This window comes from Zymoseptoria tritici, chromosome 1, assembly GCF_000219625.1.
Source record: "Zymoseptoria tritici IPO323 chromosome 1, whole genome shotgun sequence".
NCBI classification, from domain to species: Eukaryota; Fungi; Ascomycota; class Dothideomycetes; order Mycosphaerellales; family Mycosphaerellaceae; genus Zymoseptoria; species Zymoseptoria tritici.
Genome location: NC_018218.1, coordinates 3,478,228 through 3,496,044, shown reverse-complemented (window position 1 = coordinate 3,496,044; position 17,817 = coordinate 3,478,228). Strand labels below are relative to the sequence as shown.

Sequence of the window (17,817 nt, the reverse complement as noted above, 5' to 3'; positions counted from 1 at the left end):
AATGTAAGTAGTGCACGGACAAGCGAGCCGAAGTTGCGACTTCGCGAGGCGACGAGCGCATCGCAACGAGGGAAGTGAGTACTAAGGAGCCTGAGCTTGCGAGGACAGCGACGGGCGTACGATACCCGAGCGCGTGAGGCATAGGCTCGTTTAAAAGGTTAGCAAAACTATTCTAGCCGCCGGAGGCTCTAATGCGAGGTTGTAGGTAAAGCGCCAAATAAGGATTGGCCAAGCGCCAAATAACATCTGGGCTCCAATAGCTCTCCACGGCAGCTTTCTTACTTGCTGTTCAAACTGGCGGCATCCACGCAATGACAATCCTGCACCACCTCGCTGAGCACTCTTGGGCACCACACCGACACTAATGCAATTTGGTGCATGCCTGCGAGGATCAGAAGAATTGCCGCCGTATCCGTCTGCATTAGCAGATGCGCTGTCGCCATCCGATCTAATCCGCCAGTTTACAATACTGTCTTGCCTTAAAGTTTCCCTCTCGTCTCGACATCGAGGCGGATCGACAAGGCAGTACATATTTCTTTCATTCCAAATTCTTGCCGTGTACAGGATGGACTCGCTTCGTGATCGACTTGCTGGCAAGCCCTGGACTATCGTAGGACTACTTGTTGCATTGGTGAGTGAACCACTTCTACTGTTTTCTGTGTTTGTACTGACAGCGCTTGACTCAATAGGCCGCCGCGTACTTTGTCGTGACTGCTATACAACATGTTCTATTCAGTCCTCTCAAGCATATCCCAGGCCCGAGGATCAACGCTCTTTCCCGGATCCCATACATCCGTCATATGCTGGCTGGTACCACGGCCAAAATGACAGTCGATCTGCACAAGCAGTATGGAGAGGTTGTCCGTATCTCGCCCGAGTAAGACTCAAAGACAGAGGCTTTGCGGTTCAGTCTGAGATCATCTCTTGGGCCGTGTCAGCAGGCTTCAGCCTGTGCCGCACCTTGTATTCCGTTGCGAGCAATGGCTGACTTTGCGCTTTGTGATTCTAGCGAGGTGTCCTTCATATCCGGAGAGACTGCTTGGGGTGATATTTATGGATTCAGAACTGGCAAATTAAAAGGTCATCTCAATACGCAAAAGGTTCTGATCTCTTCCGGCCACAGATCCTCCCGCCATCACTAATGCGCATTTCAGGATCCAGCGTGGTTTCCGCCGCCTGTGAACGGAGCCCCGAGTATACTGCTGGCGAAAGATGAGCAACATTCGAAAGGAAGAAGACTGCTCTCGAACGCATTCTCCGAGAAAGCTCTGACCGAGCAAGAGCCTTTGGTCAACAGATACGTCGATCAACTGGTTGATGGCTTGAGGGACACCATCCGCACGGAGAAGAAACCTGTCGATATGGCCCAGTGGTACAATTGGACAACGTACGGGCCCCCCGTAATCTTCCAAACAATGCCTTTGCGTCACTAACTCCCGTCAGCTTCGACATCATCGCGGATCTGCTCTTTGGAGAGCCATTCGGCTGCCTCCAAAACAAAGAAACCCACAAATACATCGCAATGTTGCTCGAAGGTCTAAAGGCTATACATTTCACTTACATCTTCCGAAAGTTCCCTCTCGCGAAGCATTTCATGGGCCTGCTCGTGGACAAGAAGACCATACCATCCCCAAATGTCCGTGTGAACTACCAGAAATGGATCTCATCGCAGGTCCAGAAACGTATCGACAGAGAGACCCAGCGTCCAGACTTCATGAGCCATATTCTGGCCAACAATGGCGAGAAGGGCTATGAGATGAGCAGAGCAGAGCTCGACTCGAATGCGCAGCTATTCATTAATGCGGGATCTGAAACGACAGCGACTTTGCTTAGCGGCGCGACCTATGCGCTTTGCAGGAACCCCCGTGTGCTCGAAAAGCTCAAGAAGGAGGTCCGTGGCCGTTGGAATAACTATCACGATATTAACGTGGCGGAGGTCAGCAAGGCTCCTTACCTGGCTGCGGTCATCTCGGAGGCGCTGCGATACTTCCCTCCTGTGCCCGCTGGCTTCAACCGGAAAATTCCCGAGGGCGGTGAGGTGGTCTCTGGATACTACCTGCCCGGAGGCACCTCGACGACAATCTCCCAGTATGCTGCATACCATTCCGAGATGAATTTTAAGGATCCCGATGCGTTCATCCCGGAACGATGGTATGTCATCGCTTGGAGTACCGATCAACGGAGCTTTTACTGACGAACGTATGATAGGTTGGACGACCCCAAGTACGCCAACGACAAGCGCTCGGCCTGCCAGCCCTTCAGCTTCGGACCGCGGAACTGCTTGGGCAAGAACCTAGCCTACGCTGAGCTGCGCCTGATCGTCGCCAAGATGATCTGGACGTTCGATATGGAGTTGGATGCTGCGTCGAACGATTGGCTGGAGCGTTGCCAGGTGGTGCGTTGATTTGGACCAACCTAACAAGAGGGACTGCCTAGCTGACGTGACTTACAGTTCACGTTGTGGTGGAAGCCGGCGCTGCTAGTGAAGCTCACCGAGGCTGTGAGGGATTGAACTCGTACATGTAGCACGTTCGGTAGAGGCCGGCGTTGAAGTGGCACGACATCACTCGCTCCCACGACAGCGATCGCGCCTGGAGGAAGATGTGGACTGCGCAGTCTTCAAGTATGATCTCGTTTTCGGCATTCGTCAATTATCTCAACCATGTCGTCGTGCCTCTGTACATTCCTCCAAGCCCTAACAAATCAGCGACTGGTGATACGCCAGGAGTGACCGGTTCCGCTGTTAAAAGAATAGCAGTGCCCACCAAGAGAAGACGCTGCCCAGCACCTGGGCGGCTGTGCTCCTTTTTAAACACAATATCGCCAGCTCTTACATCCCCTCCTCCATGCCTACATTTTTCCACCAAGGCGTGTTCCCACTGGACTGTGCGTTCACCACGCCTTCGGCATCGCCAACCTGTCTCCTCGCGCTAATCTCGCGGTATCCCAAATTCATTGTCGACCCCTTCTTCGAACCAGCCTTCAACTTCATCGCCCGCGAAGCCATTGTCAAGCCCGCAATGCGATCGTGCTCGCCTCCAACTGCTGCAGCATTCCCTCCTTTCTCGATTTGTCTTCCGACGCGCGCCAATCCCTGGAGCGAAGGTATCGAGGCCTCACCGTGATCGATCGGCGATTTCCATTCGTCCCTCATGACTGGTCGTTGTCACTGCAGCGGTTCCGAGCTGGAGCTTAGACGGTTCAAGTGGAGATATACATCTGTGCCGTACCCTTCCATGGAGATGAGTTTAAGATCGCCTCCAAAGTAGCGAGCGTAAAGCCGAGATATAGGCAGACCGTAGCCGAAACCGGCCATGGGTGCTTTGAAGTCGGATTTGTTGAAGTCCGGGTCGAGGTTGGGCGTTTGATCCACGGTTGTGTACATGTAGGTCCACACCAAGGGGATGCTGCTTCGTGGAATACCACCGCCCTCGTCGCTGATCTTGATAGTGATGTCTTCCCGTCCTTCCGAGATGATCACATCAGTCACCGGAAATTCTTCCTTCTCTTGACCGTGCCTTTCCACGACGGCTCTCAAGCTGTTCTTGAGCGTCTCGAAGAGCATATGTGACAAGTGACCAGGGACATACATGAAGTTCAGATCGTTCGGGCATACTAGCCTGACCTTTGGCGCATCGAAAAGACCGTAGTGATCCTCGCACACGAATCGTGCGTTCTCAATCGCTTCTTGTGCCAGCTCCTTCACGTTGGTCTTCGTGCAAATGATTCCAACATAATTCGGGTCATTTTGTGAGCGTTGATCCGTCAGAGCTATGTGTTGTCCAATCAACATGCGAATTCCTATTCTCGACATGTAGAATCGATCCAAGAAGGCCTGAATGTTGTTATCAATCTGCATCCGTTGTCGTTTCCTCTTGTACTCCAAGATTCCTTGTGCAATGGTCGTCACAACACTGTCGTGCCGTCTCTTGATCTTGTCCAGAGTTTGTGAGAAGCGAGTGTTGTAGTCGTTCAGTTCCGGAGGCCAGTCGCCGTCATCTGCCGCGGTAAAGTAGCGCCGCGTGGCGGCTGCTCGTGTTTTCGCTGCAGCTCCGTTCGCAGCGCCGTTCTCGCCGTTCCCACCGTTCCTGAAGCTCTTGATGTCTGATTTGTACTGCCCAGGCTTGATACTCGGATTGGCGGTAGTCTCGCTGAGTATGCGTGATTTACCGTTGCTCTTTGCTGGTCTCGAGAGTCGTTCCTTGATCTCTGTGCTGAGGTTCGGCTTCGAGAGCGTGGTGATTTCCTGACGACTGAGTCAACTGTCATGTCCTTCGAACCGTCTGTTGCAGTGTCTCTTCGTACCTCAAATGACTGTGCGTACCAATCCTGTACTCGCTTTATACTTTCCATCTCATTCAGTCCATCGGGAAGATCGCTCAGCTCTTGTACTCGATGCGCCAGGCGGATTGGCAGCTCTTCTGACAGAAATTGGGAGGCTCGGAACAGGGTACCTATACCGGACTCGACATCAGCATTCTCGAATCCCGGACTCGCGGAGCTGTCATACCAGTGGAGGGATTGCTTCCAAATTGTACCATCTGCCGTAGACTCACGCCAGTCGCCGGGAAGTTGGAGTAATGTTTGATGGTCTCCATCAACTGAGCTGTGCACAATGTCAGCCGCGTCATGCGAGCAATCGCGATCCATTGTTACAACATACTAGACTTCTTCCACGACATGCTGGGCAATGGGTGGCCGTACGGCCAGCAACGAGACTGAGGAACAACAATGTGTGAGTGCTCATACAACGAAAGCGAGAGAAAACAATAACAACACAATCGTGAGTCAATGTGGATGAGTCTCGTGAGCGCACAGGGAGAGTAGAGGTCCAGGTCGTGTAGTCAACGGTAAGGTAGGCCCGCTCGGCCGTTTCCCCACACCACACAGCGTCACGCTCACGAAAACTAGAGGTGAATCTGGGTAGCCTCGGCCCTTGCACATTCATGTGCTGTGGCCCTGTTTCTCGGAATATGTCGGCTTCGATTTGATAGCATTATGGATCGCGTCTGGAGTGTACAGCAAGAGAAGGCAAATAACATCACAATGGCACAAGATACCGATGGTCAAGGTGCGATGCTCCTCACGGTTGTCAAGCGAGAAGAGTGTGGAGGGCGCTGTCGATCACGGCACGACTCAGGCTCCATGTTTGTACAATAGTATATACGGGGCCAGATGTTGGCCATATTTCTCTACCTCAACTCCACGCCGAATTTGCTCACCAGCTCGCTCCGTATCTGCTCGTGCAGGGAGTTGGCTTCTTCGTTCGTGAGTGTCTTTTCCAAACTTCGGTAGGTGATGCGATAGCACAAGCTTTGCCGCCCGGTCTTGGGATGCTTGAAGTCGTCAATCAAAGCAACATCTTCAACGCTGTCGCCTGCAGTGTTGCGAACCACTTCCATCAAGTCGTTCTCGTGGAACACAGGAGCTGCGAGGGAGGTTGGAGGTTCCGTGGGCTGTCCGCCGGCTGGAGAAGGCGCAGATGAAACAGAAGCTGGAGTCTCGACAATCAGTGGACCAGCTTTGGGCAGCCAAAAAGCGACATCTCTCGGTGCTGCAGGGTATTTGCTGAAGGGCTGGTATCGCTTGATAGGCTTTGACTCGTCGAATTGGGACAAGAATCGTTGGTCCTTGCTCCAAAATAGCCGGATATCTGGAATGCCAAACAGAAGCATTGCAATCCTCTCAAGACCGATGCCGAATGCCCAGCCAACTCTTGACGACACACCTGCTCGGTTGAGGAGTGGTTGATCAATGACGCCGCAGCCCAAGACCTCCAGCCAGTCACCTCGCCACCAAACCTCGAGCTCCCATGAAGGCGAAGTGTGTGGGAAGAAAGCCTCGACCCAGCGGACCTTCAATGGCTCTGGTTCGGCCTCTACACCCTGTCCAGCAGCAGCAAGAGCTTTGTCAGCCTCATTGAAGATTGCAATGACCATGTTCTCTAGTGATCGTTTGAGATGAGTGGCTATCGCCTCTGCTTCCTCTGCTGAATGGAACTCGGTCTGTAGCGGGTTTCTCGCTGGATGAAAAGTCGGATTGGGATCGTCCACGACTAGATGATGCTTGGGAATGGTTTCAGAGTCTGTGACGATTTGCTTGACGAGAGAATGTCGATCGGGAAAAGTATTGCGATCCCATGTCAGGGCACCTTCCATCTGATGGAACACGGGATAGTGACTCCTGTCCACTGCATCGCGGCGGTAGACATCCGCTGATATGGTGTAGCCGTTGCTTGTGTTGGCCCGAAAGACGTCGACTTCGTGCGCTGAGGTGTGCGTCCGCAAGACAGTGTCTTTGTTCAGGTAGTACGTGTCGGTCTTACTGCGGCCTGGATGATCCGCTGCAAAGCCTAAGGAGTCAAAGTTTTGCTTCACTGTCACGACTGGCTTGAGATCGTTGTGATTTTGGAAGCCGTCGAATCGAGACTCAATCAGCTTCCGTGTGATTGAGATGGGATGGTTTGGCTGAACATGTAGCTTTCGGCCATAGTTCGCCAATATTGATGGTGGAATGTTAGTCCACTCGTCTGCGGGATATTTTTTTCCCTCGATTGTCACGGGCTGCTGTCTTGCATCTGTGTTGCCAATGGTCAGCATCTACTCTGTGGATCTAGTCGGGCACTAAATTATTCCCGGAGCCACGAGGTGAATGAGCTCGACAGCAGAGAATAGATCCGGATCCTGCATCTTGCTGTAGGTCGTGAGGGCTCGTGACGAGCAGACAGTACAGCAGAACCGTGGTATAGGCGCAAATCGGAGTCCAAGTGGCTTGGGAGGGCTTGACTGACCTGTCGACAAGGCATTTGAATGGGATGCCGCGAGACGAGCTCGTATCAGCGCACGCAAGCTGCTAGGCAATGCCCAAAGCGTGGACTGTGAGCAGCTCAGCTTCACCATTTGCTCGGTCGATGGTCCTGCTGTGAGGCTTGATGCCGGGATGAAGACCAATTGATGTCGGTATGCACTCAAGGAAGCTCGAAAGCCGTTCCTTACACGCGCACGGCGACTGATGGACCGAAGTCCGCTGCAAGATGACCGCTTATCCCCGCTAGAAACGACTGAGCCTCGCGTAACCTTCCAAGGATTCGCGTGGTAGAGCTTCAGCCAAAACTTATTACCAGATATTTCCGTGCGATCGAACAACCACCTACGGTAGTGACTCCATCCTCCTACGCAGTCGCATTATTCCGGCGACAACCTACAAATCCTTCCTACCCATGGAGCGATGACAACATGGCCGCGACAAAGACCACAGTAAAGAGCGAGGCAGTTCACAATGGAGCAATACACTACCCGCTCTGGTTTGGAGGCAGCGCAAGTTGTCTCGCGGCATGCGTAACACATCCTCTAGATCTTCGTACGTACGATAGAGTGGCCATAAGCGTACACAGCACACTGACCATTTCTTACAGTCAAGGTAACAACTATAGCTGCATGTGCTGCAACCAATTTTGACTCACCGGTTTGACAGGTCCGATTGCAAACACAAGCACATGGAGCTGGTCGACAGGGCATGCTGGCGATGACCGGGAGTATTGTCAAGGCTGATGGCGTTCCTGGGCTCTACCGCGGTGTAAGGTCGTCCTTTGGATCGTAGCAAAGCTTCAACGCTGATCAATACTCCCCGTTACAGCTTACCGCATCGCTCCTACGACAAATCACCTACAGTACCACACGATTCGGCGTATACGAAAAGTTGAAGGAGATCTTCAGCGATGGAGTAAATCAACCGTCCCTTCCCGCTCTCATCGCAATGGCGTCGACATCTGGCTGGCTTGGAGGTATGGCTGGGACGCCGGCCGATATCTTGAACGTGCGCATGCAGAACGATGCTGGCCTGCCGGCTGCCGAACGGAGGAACTACAAGAACGCAATAGATGGTCTGCTTAGGATGGTCCGGGAAGAAGGATTTGGGAGCATATTCCGCGGGATCTGGCCAAACAGCAGCCGCGCGGTGCTGATGACCGCGTCGCAGCTCGCAACATACGATGTCTTCAAGAGGGAGCTGTTGAAACGCACCAACATGGGAGACAGTCTGACAACACATTTCTCGGCGTCGCTCATGGCTGGATTCGTGGCAACGACTGTGTGTAGTCCTGTCGACGTTATCAAGACGCGGATCATGAGCGCATCCACAAAGGATGGCTTCATTCCTCTCGTCAAGCGGATCACGGCAAGTGAGGGCATTGGATGGGTATTCAAGGGATGGGTGCCGAGCTTCATTCGTCTCGGACCGCATACGATCGCAACATTTCTCTTCTTGGAGCAACACAAAAAGCTGTACAGGAGCATCAAGGGGATAGATGTATAGACCACGGACAGCATGGGCAGCGTTGGCGTTTTGGAGGCATGATAGAGGTCACAGGATGAGATAGATCCAGTCGCGCTGTGGAACAGGCAGCGCATGTGCAGTAGATATCCCGAGATCCAATGCGACAGATAGTACATGCTGCAAGTTGCAGCGTTGATCAAACGTTCCCGAGGTCATGCAGATTTCCAAGTTGTTCATTCCCATTTGATGGGCTTTGATGGGCCTTAGGTATGAATAGAATAGTCCGCGGCATCAGGGGTCCATCTCCGCAATCGCCAAGAAGCCAGATTGACAGCTGGTCCAAGGGAAATCTGCTACCACCCGGCTCCAACCACCATCATCCTCTCACACGACACACCACTCCTTTACTTCTTTCCACCCGCCCTTTCGATTCCTCATCACATTCGCTTGTGATCAATTACCGACGTCGGGCCCTTGAAAAGAGACCTTAGGAGCTGATCGCAGCTCCTATCAACCGGAGACAGAATGTCTGGACGTGAGTGTTCCCCCTTGTATCCATTTCACGCGGAGGCATTGCGCATACAGAATCGCATGGATGCACTTGACGCGAGCGCATCGCATTGCCCAAGAGCCTGTTGTTCTTCGCGACCGACTATCGACCACATGCTAACAATGAATCCCTGTTGGCAGTCCGTTTCCTCGACCTCGTGAAGCCGTTCACACCCCTCATCCCCGAAGTGTCCGTCCCCGAGACCAAGGTTCCTTTCCAGCAACGGATAATATGGACGAGCGTCACGCTGGTGATCTTTTTGGTGATGAGCCAGATGCCATTGTACGGCATTGTGTCTTCAGGTGAGCGCGACTTGGATACCTCAAGAGATGGAGCAAGGATTGACAATGATCAGACACCTCCGATCCGCTCTACTGGCTGCGCATGATGATGGCGAGTAACCGTGGAACGCTCATGGAACTCGGTATCACACCGATTATCTCCTCCGGCATGGTGTTCCAGCTTCTCGCTGGTACCCACCTCATTGACGTCAACCTCGACCTGAAGTCCGATCGCGAGCTGTACCAGACTGCTCAGAAGCTTCTTGCCATCATCTTGTCTTTCGGTCAGGCCTGCGTTTACGTGCTTACCGGACTTTACGGCCCACCAGCTGATCTCGGTGCCGGTATCTGCGTTCTCTTGGTCGTTCAGCTTCTCACTGCTGCTCTGATCGTCATTCTCCTCGATGAGCTCTTGCAGAAGGGCTACGGTCTCGGCAGCGGTATCTCTCTCTTCATTGCCACCAACATTTGCGAGTCCATCGTTTGGAAAGCGTTCTCTCCAACCACTGTCAACACTGGCCGTGGTCCCGAGTTCGAGGGTGCCATCATTGCGCTGGTCCACCTCTTGATCACCTGGCCGAACAAGCAGCTGGCCCTCCGTGAGGCTTTCTACCGCCAGAACTTGCCCAATGTCATGAACCTGCTGGCCACCATTGCTGTCTTCAGCGTGGTCATCTACCTTCAAGGTATGCAAAACAGATGAACGGAGTGCCTTTTAAAAGCTAACCTTCCAAAGGATTCCGTGTCGAGATTCCAGTCAAGTCTTCGCGTCAGCGTGGAATGCGTGGCTCTTACCCCGTCCGCCTTTTCTACACCTCGAACATGCCCATCATGCTCCAGTCCGCTCTGTCCTCCAACGTTTTCCTTGTCTCGCAGATGCTCTACAACCGCCTTCCGGAGAACCTCCTCATCAGACTCATCGGCGTGTGGGAGGCTCGCGAGGGTTCTTCTCAGGTTCTCCCAATCAGCGGTCTTGTCTACTACATGAGCCCACCTCTCAACATCACTGATGCTCTCTTGGACCCGATTCATACCGCCATCTTCGCCGTCTACATGATCGTTGCCTGCGCTGCCTTCAGTAAGACTTGGATTGAGGTTTCTGGGTCGAGTCCACGCGATGTGGCCAAGCAATTGAAGGAGCAGGGATTGGTCATGGCTGGACACCGCGATGAGAGCATGTACAGGGAGCTCAAGCGCGTCATCCCAACTGCTGCTGCTTTCGGTGGTGCATGCATTGGAGTGTTGTCCATCACTAGCGATCTTCTGGGAGCTCTGGGCAGCGGTACTGGTATCTTGATGGCTGTCACGTAAGTTGCCTTGTTTCAGACTTTGCAAGCGCTCGCTAATACGAACCAGGATCATCTATGGCTACTTTGAGATTGCCGCCAAGGAGGGCGACATGGCCGGATTGAAGGGTATGGTCATGGGTTGAGACAGCATTAGAGACCTCGAGTTGGAACAGGTGAGCTCCATCTTGTGAAGAATAGTGTACCACCACCCATAAAAGTATTGTGTAGAATACTGAAAGCACATATTGCGGTGCAATATAGACAGAGTCCAGCAAAGAGAATGTTGACTTTACATGTGCCAGCGGGCCGCAACTCTCCGGAACGCGTCGCATGTGCTTGTCCACCCCGCGTTTGGGGAGCTTCCAGGTTGTGGTGGTCAGCAGTCAGACGGATCTACGCAGTTGGACCAATGCAGATGAGGAGCTGCTGCAGCTCTCGATGTACATATACTTGGATGGCGCAGTTCGAACGTCCTTGCTTCTTCTCCTCTCCTCGCATCGCAAAGCATTCTCTGGATTGATCCATCTCGACAGCACTCACTTACTCAACTCACGCTACAGCTATAGCGCGCGCTAGCTTCCAATGGCGCCTCTCCAACCGCAAGGAGGCCACTTGGTTCTGATCCTTCCTTTGGCCACTTCCGCTGCCACGGTTGGGTTGGCTCTCTACCAGTACCCAGTCTTCCGTATGTTTAGCATCGGACAGCATCACATATCCGGAGCGTGGCATAGCTGACAACCATTCTCAGTCTCATTCCTCGCTCCAGATGAGAAAGGCGAATCCATTGCCGGCAAGCCGCTCTCACGTTTCTGGCATCCTATGGTGAAATTCCTCTACCGATCGTCGAGTCCTCCTCTCACTGACCTTCCCACTCCAGGTCAAACAAGGCCGCGCCCTCATCGCCACTCTAGCCGTGAGCTCCACTCTCAGCGGCGCTCTTGCCGCTCGCTGGCTGCGCAACCACTCAACCCTCGAAACAACCAATGTGTCGCAATGGTACATTGCCGGCGCGGTGCTGGCGGCCGCACATCTCGCATCGCTGCCCATCATGGCGCAGCCCGTGAAGCGTATCATCGAGGCCAATACGCAGTCCGATCAGGCCGCTGAGCAGAGCAATCGCGAGGAGATGAAGACTTGGTTGGGCATTCACACGGTTCGCACGGTGTTGGTCGACTTGCCGGCGCTGTGGTGTTTTGCTGAGGGTGTGAGTTTGAGCTTCTGGATTACTTCTGCTTGATGTGGAGGAATGAGGAGTGGGTGGTGTGTTGCTTTCTTCGCTGAGGATGTTAGTCATATGGCGTTCTATCGTGTCTTCTATGTCTACCTCTTCATGATTTCGTGAAAAATCCCGGCTGGAATCCGAGTCTCAGCTTCACAGTTCTCAGCTTCACAGTCGACTCCCACTTCTCCGTCCTCCCAAAACCTCCGACTAGATTCTGGGTCTCGAATGCACAGCCTTCTACAGCTTACTCTGCTCCTCCTCCCATTCCTTCGAGAATGGCCAGTCCGCATAGCCCTTTGGAGACTTTGGCATATAGAAAGTGCTCCGGTCGTAAGGAGTCAGCTCGAGGTCATGCTTCAAGCGGTATACGAGGTCCGGGTTTGGGATGTATAGTCTGCAGAGCAAAAAGGCGGAAAGGTCAGCAACCGTCGTGATTGATCTCGGTGGTCAAAGGCCTGCGCGAGCGCCCGAGTATACCCTTCAGGAACTTACCGTCCAAACACAATCGCCGCATCATAGTCCTTGTACTGCTCATCGATCGCCTTCCTCGCCGAGTCCGCCTTGAAGCCGCCCGCCAACAACACCGGCGAGTCCTTGCCGTATGCCTCGAGGAAAGGATCAAGCGTATCCGTCTCTTCAACATCGTTACTCCCTCCCGAGACCCTCGAAGTGACGAGATGCAAGTACGCCAACTTGAGCTCCCTGAGTTGCTCAACGATATATTTGAACGTCGGCACCGGATCACTCATCCTCATCCCCTGGAAGTCAGAGAAAGGCGACAACCTTATCGCGGTGCGCTGCGCTCCCACAGCCTCAACAACAGCCTTCGTCGCCTCCAATCCGAACCTCGCTCGGTTCTCAATAGAGCCACCCCACTTGTCAGTCCGCGAATTGGTCACATCCTGGAAGAATTGATCGATCAGATACCCGTTCGCGCCGTGGAGTTCCACTCCGTCGAATCCCGCTTCAATCGCATTCTTCGCCGCTTGCGCGAAGTCTTTGATCGCCTGCTGGATCTCCTCCTCCGTCATGGCTCTCGGAGCGGGACCATCTTTCGCCAAGGGTATGGCAGACGGAGCAAGAACATCTCCCGTGTTCTGGGACTTCTTGAAGTCTCCATTCGCCGTGCGACCGAGAGCCCAGAGTTGCAGGTAGATGTACGAGCCGGCCTTGTGCACGCTTTCGACCACAGATTTCCAGGAGGCGATTTGCTCGGGCGACCAGATTCCGGGGACGTTGGGGTAGCCGGAGTGCGCGGGAGAGATGCAGGTCGCTTCGCTGATGAGGAGGGTGCCGGGCACACAGCCGCGTTGGGAGTAGTAGTCTGCGGCCATGGGCATAATTGTGTGGTCGTCGTTGGCGCGCATGCGAGTGAGCGGTGCGTGTGCGATGCGTGAAGAGAGCTTCATGGGTCCGATGCGGAGAGGCTCGAAAAGCTTGGATTGAGGTGCGGTGCTGCCCATGGTGGAGACTGTCTTGGGACGTTAATGTAAGAAAGCTGAGTTGGTCACGCAGGTGGTAAACGGATGAAGTAGTAGTTCTACAAGGCGGGACTGCCAGAATACCTTATACTGCGGAGCTGGGCGGATCTCGGTGGACGCCTGATCGTAGGGTAGGACCCAGTAAAATCGACGTCTTCCTTCCACTGAGACGAGTCGAAGCTCCGACTAGTGTGGAGACATTGATTTATCAGCGTCGTTGATAACTGATGGTGCGTTGTCTAGAAGAAGCGGTGTTGTAGCGAGCGAAAGGTCGGAGATATGCGGTGAAGCACTTCGGATCTGCCGGATATGTCATCAAAATGGCCAGCCTTGGAGGATGGAGGATTGAGGATAGAAAAACAGCAAGACGGCCAAAACAGCCGTACAGGTACTAGTCGCTCGCTACTTCGACCAGGAAACAGGGCATCCAAGCCAATACTGGCACACTCACAGTCGAGTGCAGTGAATGATAGCAGATGAGTGTTCGCGGGTAGATACAATGCAACAAATGCAGTACTAAGTCAAAATCATCATTCTGCACCCAGCCAGGCCGTCACTCGTACGGAAACCCTGACCGTCCCGTCCTGTTCTCTGCCGCGACTGTCGTGCTTTTTGTTGTCGTGATTGTCGCCTATTCCTCCAGCCTTTGGAAGACATTACTGACCCGTCTCAGTTTCCTGCATCAAACGTTAGCAACCACTTCACATCATCACCCACAAGCAATCAATGAAACTTACCACACCCGGCTGTCGCCCATCAAGTCCACCAACCATCTTGCCCTTGATCTTCCTCGCTCCAATGATCGTCTGATCCTTCGCAAACTTCAAATTTCTCGCCGGCTTCCACTGCATTAATCCGCGCTGCTTTCTCTCCTCCGTCCGCTTATTCTGCTTCGTGGGGTCCTCGTTCTGCGTATCGTACGTATCCCCCGTACCCGCTGTCCAGCCAGACTCCATCGTGCCAATCGACTTGCGGGACGTTGGAGAGGAGGCTGACGTAGCATCTTGCACGCCGAGATCGCTGTCGTCACTGTCCTCCTCTTCCTCTTCTTCGCCTTCGACCGTGATGCCATCGTGGTCTGGATCTTCGCCGGGCTGGAGAGGTGGGTCACGACCTGGTTCGCGGCGCTTCTTGCCGTTCTTGTCAACGAAGGCGGCGGGATCTTCGCCAAAGGCTCCGCTCCAGTCCATTCCTTCCTTGGAAAGCCACTTCTCCTTCTCCTCTTCAGAGGCGGTACTCAGCACGTCGCGGCCTTGGGTGAGACTGTCTTCATGGAGTTGCTTGATGGTCTCAGGGAGCTCCTTCTCCACCACGCGGGTGCGTACACCTTCTGCCAGGCAGGCTTCCCAGGTCTCATACGTTTCGCGCGAGTTGTTGTCCGCGACAAAGTGCTCGTGGCTCTCGTCCATGCCGGCCTTGAAGCGGCCGGTGAAGGACAGTCGGCCGATTTCCTTGATGTCCTCAAGTCCAGGAACGGTGCCAGATGCGAGCGCCTCATCGGTGATGTAGTTCTGTGTCAAGCGTGCACTGCCTGCAGTTTGGTAGATAGGAACATCCATTTCTGCGTCCTCATTGTCAATGAGCTGGTGCAGCCAGATGACCGCGTATGCATCGGCCTTGCGCTTGTTGGCAACGTGGAACTCGAACACAACTGGTGAGCGGTAGCGGAACTTGACCGGCAGGCTGATGGATGTGCCGTGTCCGTTAGCAGACTTGAGGTCCCAGTAGTATCCGGACTCTCCGCCTTCAAGGGAGTGACATGCTGAGCGAGAGATCTTACCACTCGAACCGCCTGTGCGCAGCTTGAGTTTGGCGTGGTGATTGTAGCCTTTGGCGACAATCCTTTCGGAGGTGAAGATGAAAGTACCGACGGACCAGCCCAGTTGCTGTGGTGGTAGGCGAGTCTCGACCGAGCGGAAGAGAAGCGAGATACGGATACGACCGAAGCCGACACCGCCATCGAGCGGGTACCATCTGGTGACTTGACTGCTTGTCTCGAGAATGTCAGACAATTTGAGCGGAACGACACCGAGGATTGGATCGTGCTCGCGGTGTCGCTGGTCGCGAACGGTGACGGTAACGATTGCATTGCGCCAGTCACGGATGTGTCTCTCGGTTCCAGCGTTGAAGATTGGCTTCTGGCTGACAGCCTTGGTTCTGGTCTTGTACACGAGCTCATCGTTGAACAGGATTGTGCAGTACGAGTTGGGCAGATCTCCACCCTCCTCTTCAGCCGCCTCGCCATAAGGCTTGGCTGGTTCGTACTCTCGTCCGTTGCGGCTTCCGGTGGTACCCTTGACGTTCTCCAACTCCAAGTTGACGATCTGATGGATGATGATAGAGCAGATACCACTTGGCCAGAGTGGGTCAGGCGGTGTGGTCTTCACAGCGTCGTCCGTGTCGGTGTTGGTGACACCCTTCTCGTCTTGCAACTTCGGGTCATTCTTGAGAGCGTCCGGCAGAGCCTTGTTCTTTCCATCAGTGCGGAGAGCACTACGGAACTGTGGTTTGCCAAAGTAGCCGACTTCCCAATGTAGCTCACCAGGCATCTCTGAACCCTCGTCCATGCCCATGAGTTTGGAAACTTGTGGGTACATCTTGCCGGGGTGCTGGATCAGCTTCTGCATGCTCAGTTCCACCTTTCCAACGATGTCGTCTGCAGAGTGCCTGTCGCTATCCCACAACTCGACACTGAGGTTCTCGTCTGCTTTGATGAGTTCCGGCGTGACCAACAAGCCCGCTGTCTCCTCCCACACAGGGTTGAGATCGTCCGTGATGACCCTCGTGCAGTATTGCGGCTTGCCATACTTGCTGAAGGCGAGGGTGATGTAAGGATCGCTGCCTCCATGCTTGGAGCCCTTCCTGTCCTGCTTGCTGAGATCGGTTGCCTTGTGGATGCGGATCCAGAGGATTCCGAGAGCTTGTGTATCCTTGGTGATGTCGTCTCCCTGCAGCATAGCGCGCATGTCGAGAGACATCGACTTTGGAGCCACGTACATGCCGGCGGCGGCACCGATCGCGTAGTTTACGAATTGAGAGATCAGCGGCAGGTTGAGAATATTGGGCGCTGCTTTGATCATGGGAGTGCAGCCGGCGCTGACTTGAGGAACGCCCATGAGGGTGAAGGTGAGTGTCTTGAGAAACGGAGGTTGGGGGGTCATCGCCTGTTTAATGGTTAGCGACGGTCAGACAACAAGGCGAAGTAGACTAAGACAGTCTCAGACGCCGCAAGCCTTATGCCCTTCGGAAACTTACCATGCGCAGACGAACGGTTCCAACAAGACTTTGCAGCTCGACCCAGATTGGTAGTGGGACGCCGAAAAGCCCCTTGATACCAAGGTAGAAGACAAGCTGCATGTGCATGTTGCGGGCCTTCTCGCTGGCACGCTTACCACTCGGTTCGGCGTGGTATGCAAAGGATACTTCAAGATTGTAGTAGTCGCCTCCCTCTTCGTCAGCAGCGGCCTCTTGGGGGTCCTTGTTCTTCTTGTTCTCCTCGTGGACGGCCTTCTTGATGTCCTCCACGTGGTCGTCCGGAAGAGCTCGGAGGCTGAGAATGCGGATGGGGTTGCTGCCTTGGTCAATTTCAGCGACTCTCACATTCTCAATGACTCCAGGAACGGAAGCCTGCATGACATCTTCGAGAGTGTCGGCCACTGCTTGGAACATGTCTGGGTTGACAAGACCCCAGACAATACCGAGGAGCGTGTTCATCCTGGTACATCATCAGTTGTGTTATTGCCTCGAGTGCTGCAGTATACTCACCACTCGACAGATTCTGGCAGCAGGTTCGCAGTCGCCGTCCTGCCGCGCTCTTTCTCCGACGACCACTCGACTTCTCTCCCAGATCGCACAACCTCTTTGATCCATAACCAAATTCCACTCGATACGCAGGCCGCAAGAGGAATGATGCCGAGATACTTGCCACCAAACGTCCGTCCAAGAATGATGATGGCGAAGAACACTCCAACAATCATCCACAACCCTCGCTCTTCCAACCTCGCGAATGTCGCTTCATAGCTGACCGATGGTGTAGGGTGGAACAAGATGTTCGTCTTCTCACCGTGGATGGGAACATCGCTGGTGGTGCCCTCCGCGACTGGATCGGGCGGTGCTGTGATGTCCTGTTTGTACTTGTATTCTGGGTTGCTCTGTGTTGCTTCTGTCTTGACAGGTGTGTCTTTCCCTAGATTCGCGTTCGGGACGGAGAGGACGGGATTCTTTGCTCGGTCTACAAAGGCATCGTTGACGTTTTCGATTGTGACCTAAAGGAGGAGGGTATGTCAGGACGGACCATAGAAGAAGTATGTCAATCCCGCTCACCTGCTTGCCGGTCGTCGGATCCGTCACCGTCTTCTGTCCCTCCTGATCCTGCTTCGTCTCATTCTTGTGCGGAACGACGTCGCCTCCGACTTGCTGATCTATTTTCTGGTCTCGCGACTTCTTGTCCTGATCCAGACGATTGATGAATTGGCCCACTGTGGGGATCTGGTCGAGTGGTGTGAGCGTGGGCCATGTTTAAGAACATCCTGGCCGGCGGGTCGTCCCTCCTACCTTGTTCTGTCCACTCCATGGGGCGCCAGGCTTGTGCGGCTGAGCTGGGTCGGACATTTCGTCGATGTTGTGTGCTCTCACTGAGCAGCTCTACCACGAGGGTCGGGTGGTGAAGAGGAAAAGGCTCCCGCTCAGATTGAACTCATGAAGATTGGAGTTTGAACAC

General features: G+C 53.9%; 7 protein-coding genes across 7 annotated transcripts; 3 read left to right on the top strand and 4 right to left on the bottom strand.

Moving 5' to 3' along the window:
* Nucleotides 1-533: 533 nt before the first annotated feature.
* On the top strand, nucleotides 534-2,512 carry CYP-15 (putative P450 monooxygenase; the record flags this gene model as incomplete). Its single annotated transcript, XM_003857208.1, has 7 exons — nucleotides 534-631; nucleotides 690-877; nucleotides 1,010-1,100; nucleotides 1,155-1,387; nucleotides 1,444-2,151; nucleotides 2,209-2,395; nucleotides 2,453-2,512. 7 exons carry the CDS (start codon nucleotides 566-568, stop codon nucleotides 2,510-2,512), a joined length of 1,533 nt encoding a protein of 510 aa, XP_003857256.1.
* A 402-nt stretch (nucleotides 2,513-2,914) lies between these two features.
* MYCGRDRAFT_53419 (uncharacterized protein) lies at nucleotides 2,915-4,802 on the bottom strand (the record flags this gene model as incomplete). Its single annotated transcript, XM_003856362.1, has 4 exons — nucleotides 2,915-4,246; nucleotides 4,306-4,454; nucleotides 4,511-4,606; nucleotides 4,664-4,802. The coding sequence occupies 4 exons, from the start codon at nucleotides 4,680-4,682 to the stop codon at nucleotides 3,167-3,169; spliced, it is 1,344 nt and encodes a 447-aa protein (XP_003856410.1).
* A 390-nt stretch (nucleotides 4,803-5,192) lies between these two features.
* On the bottom strand, nucleotides 5,193-6,913 carry MYCGRDRAFT_66469 (phenylalanyl-tRNA synthetase, mitochondrial; the record flags this gene model as incomplete). Its single annotated transcript, XM_003856361.1, has 2 exons — nucleotides 5,193-6,577; nucleotides 6,791-6,913. 2 exons carry the CDS (start codon nucleotides 6,897-6,899, stop codon nucleotides 5,193-5,195), a joined length of 1,494 nt encoding a protein of 497 aa, XP_003856409.1.
* Nucleotides 6,914-7,235: 322 nt separating this feature from the next.
* MYCGRDRAFT_83894 (uncharacterized protein) lies at nucleotides 7,236-8,313 on the top strand (the record flags this gene model as incomplete). The annotated part of the gene is made up of 4 exons (XM_003857209.1): nucleotides 7,236-7,359; nucleotides 7,415-7,419; nucleotides 7,474-7,575; nucleotides 7,636-8,313. The coding sequence occupies 4 exons, from the start codon at nucleotides 7,236-7,238 to the stop codon at nucleotides 8,311-8,313; spliced, it is 909 nt and encodes a 302-aa protein (XP_003857257.1).
* Nucleotides 8,314-8,671: 358 nt separating this feature from the next.
* MYCGRDRAFT_107344 (uncharacterized protein) lies at nucleotides 8,672-10,537 on the top strand (the record flags this gene model as incomplete). The annotated part of the gene is made up of 5 exons (XM_003857210.1): nucleotides 8,672-8,809; nucleotides 8,965-9,126; nucleotides 9,180-9,791; nucleotides 9,842-10,412; nucleotides 10,462-10,537. The coding sequence occupies 5 exons, from the start codon at nucleotides 8,800-8,802 to the stop codon at nucleotides 10,535-10,537; spliced, it is 1,431 nt and encodes a 476-aa protein (XP_003857258.1).
* Nucleotides 10,538-11,853: 1,316 nt separating this feature from the next.
* Nucleotides 11,854-13,354, bottom strand: MYCGRDRAFT_66463 (uncharacterized protein; the record flags this gene model as incomplete). The annotated part of the gene is made up of 2 exons (XM_003856360.1): nucleotides 11,854-12,010; nucleotides 12,109-13,354. The coding sequence occupies 2 exons, from the start codon at nucleotides 13,077-13,079 to the stop codon at nucleotides 11,854-11,856; spliced, it is 1,128 nt and encodes a 375-aa protein (XP_003856408.1).
* A 399-nt stretch (nucleotides 13,355-13,753) lies between these two features.
* On the bottom strand, nucleotides 13,754-17,748 carry MYCGRDRAFT_66460 (uncharacterized protein; the record flags this gene model as incomplete). Its single annotated transcript, XM_003856359.1, has 6 exons — nucleotides 13,754-13,774; nucleotides 13,835-16,261; nucleotides 16,353-16,812; nucleotides 16,863-17,362; nucleotides 17,421-17,585; nucleotides 17,652-17,748. The coding sequence occupies 6 exons, from the start codon at nucleotides 17,706-17,708 to the stop codon at nucleotides 13,754-13,756; spliced, it is 3,630 nt and encodes a 1,209-aa protein (XP_003856407.1).
* Between the last annotated feature and the right edge of the window lie 69 nt (nucleotides 17,749-17,817).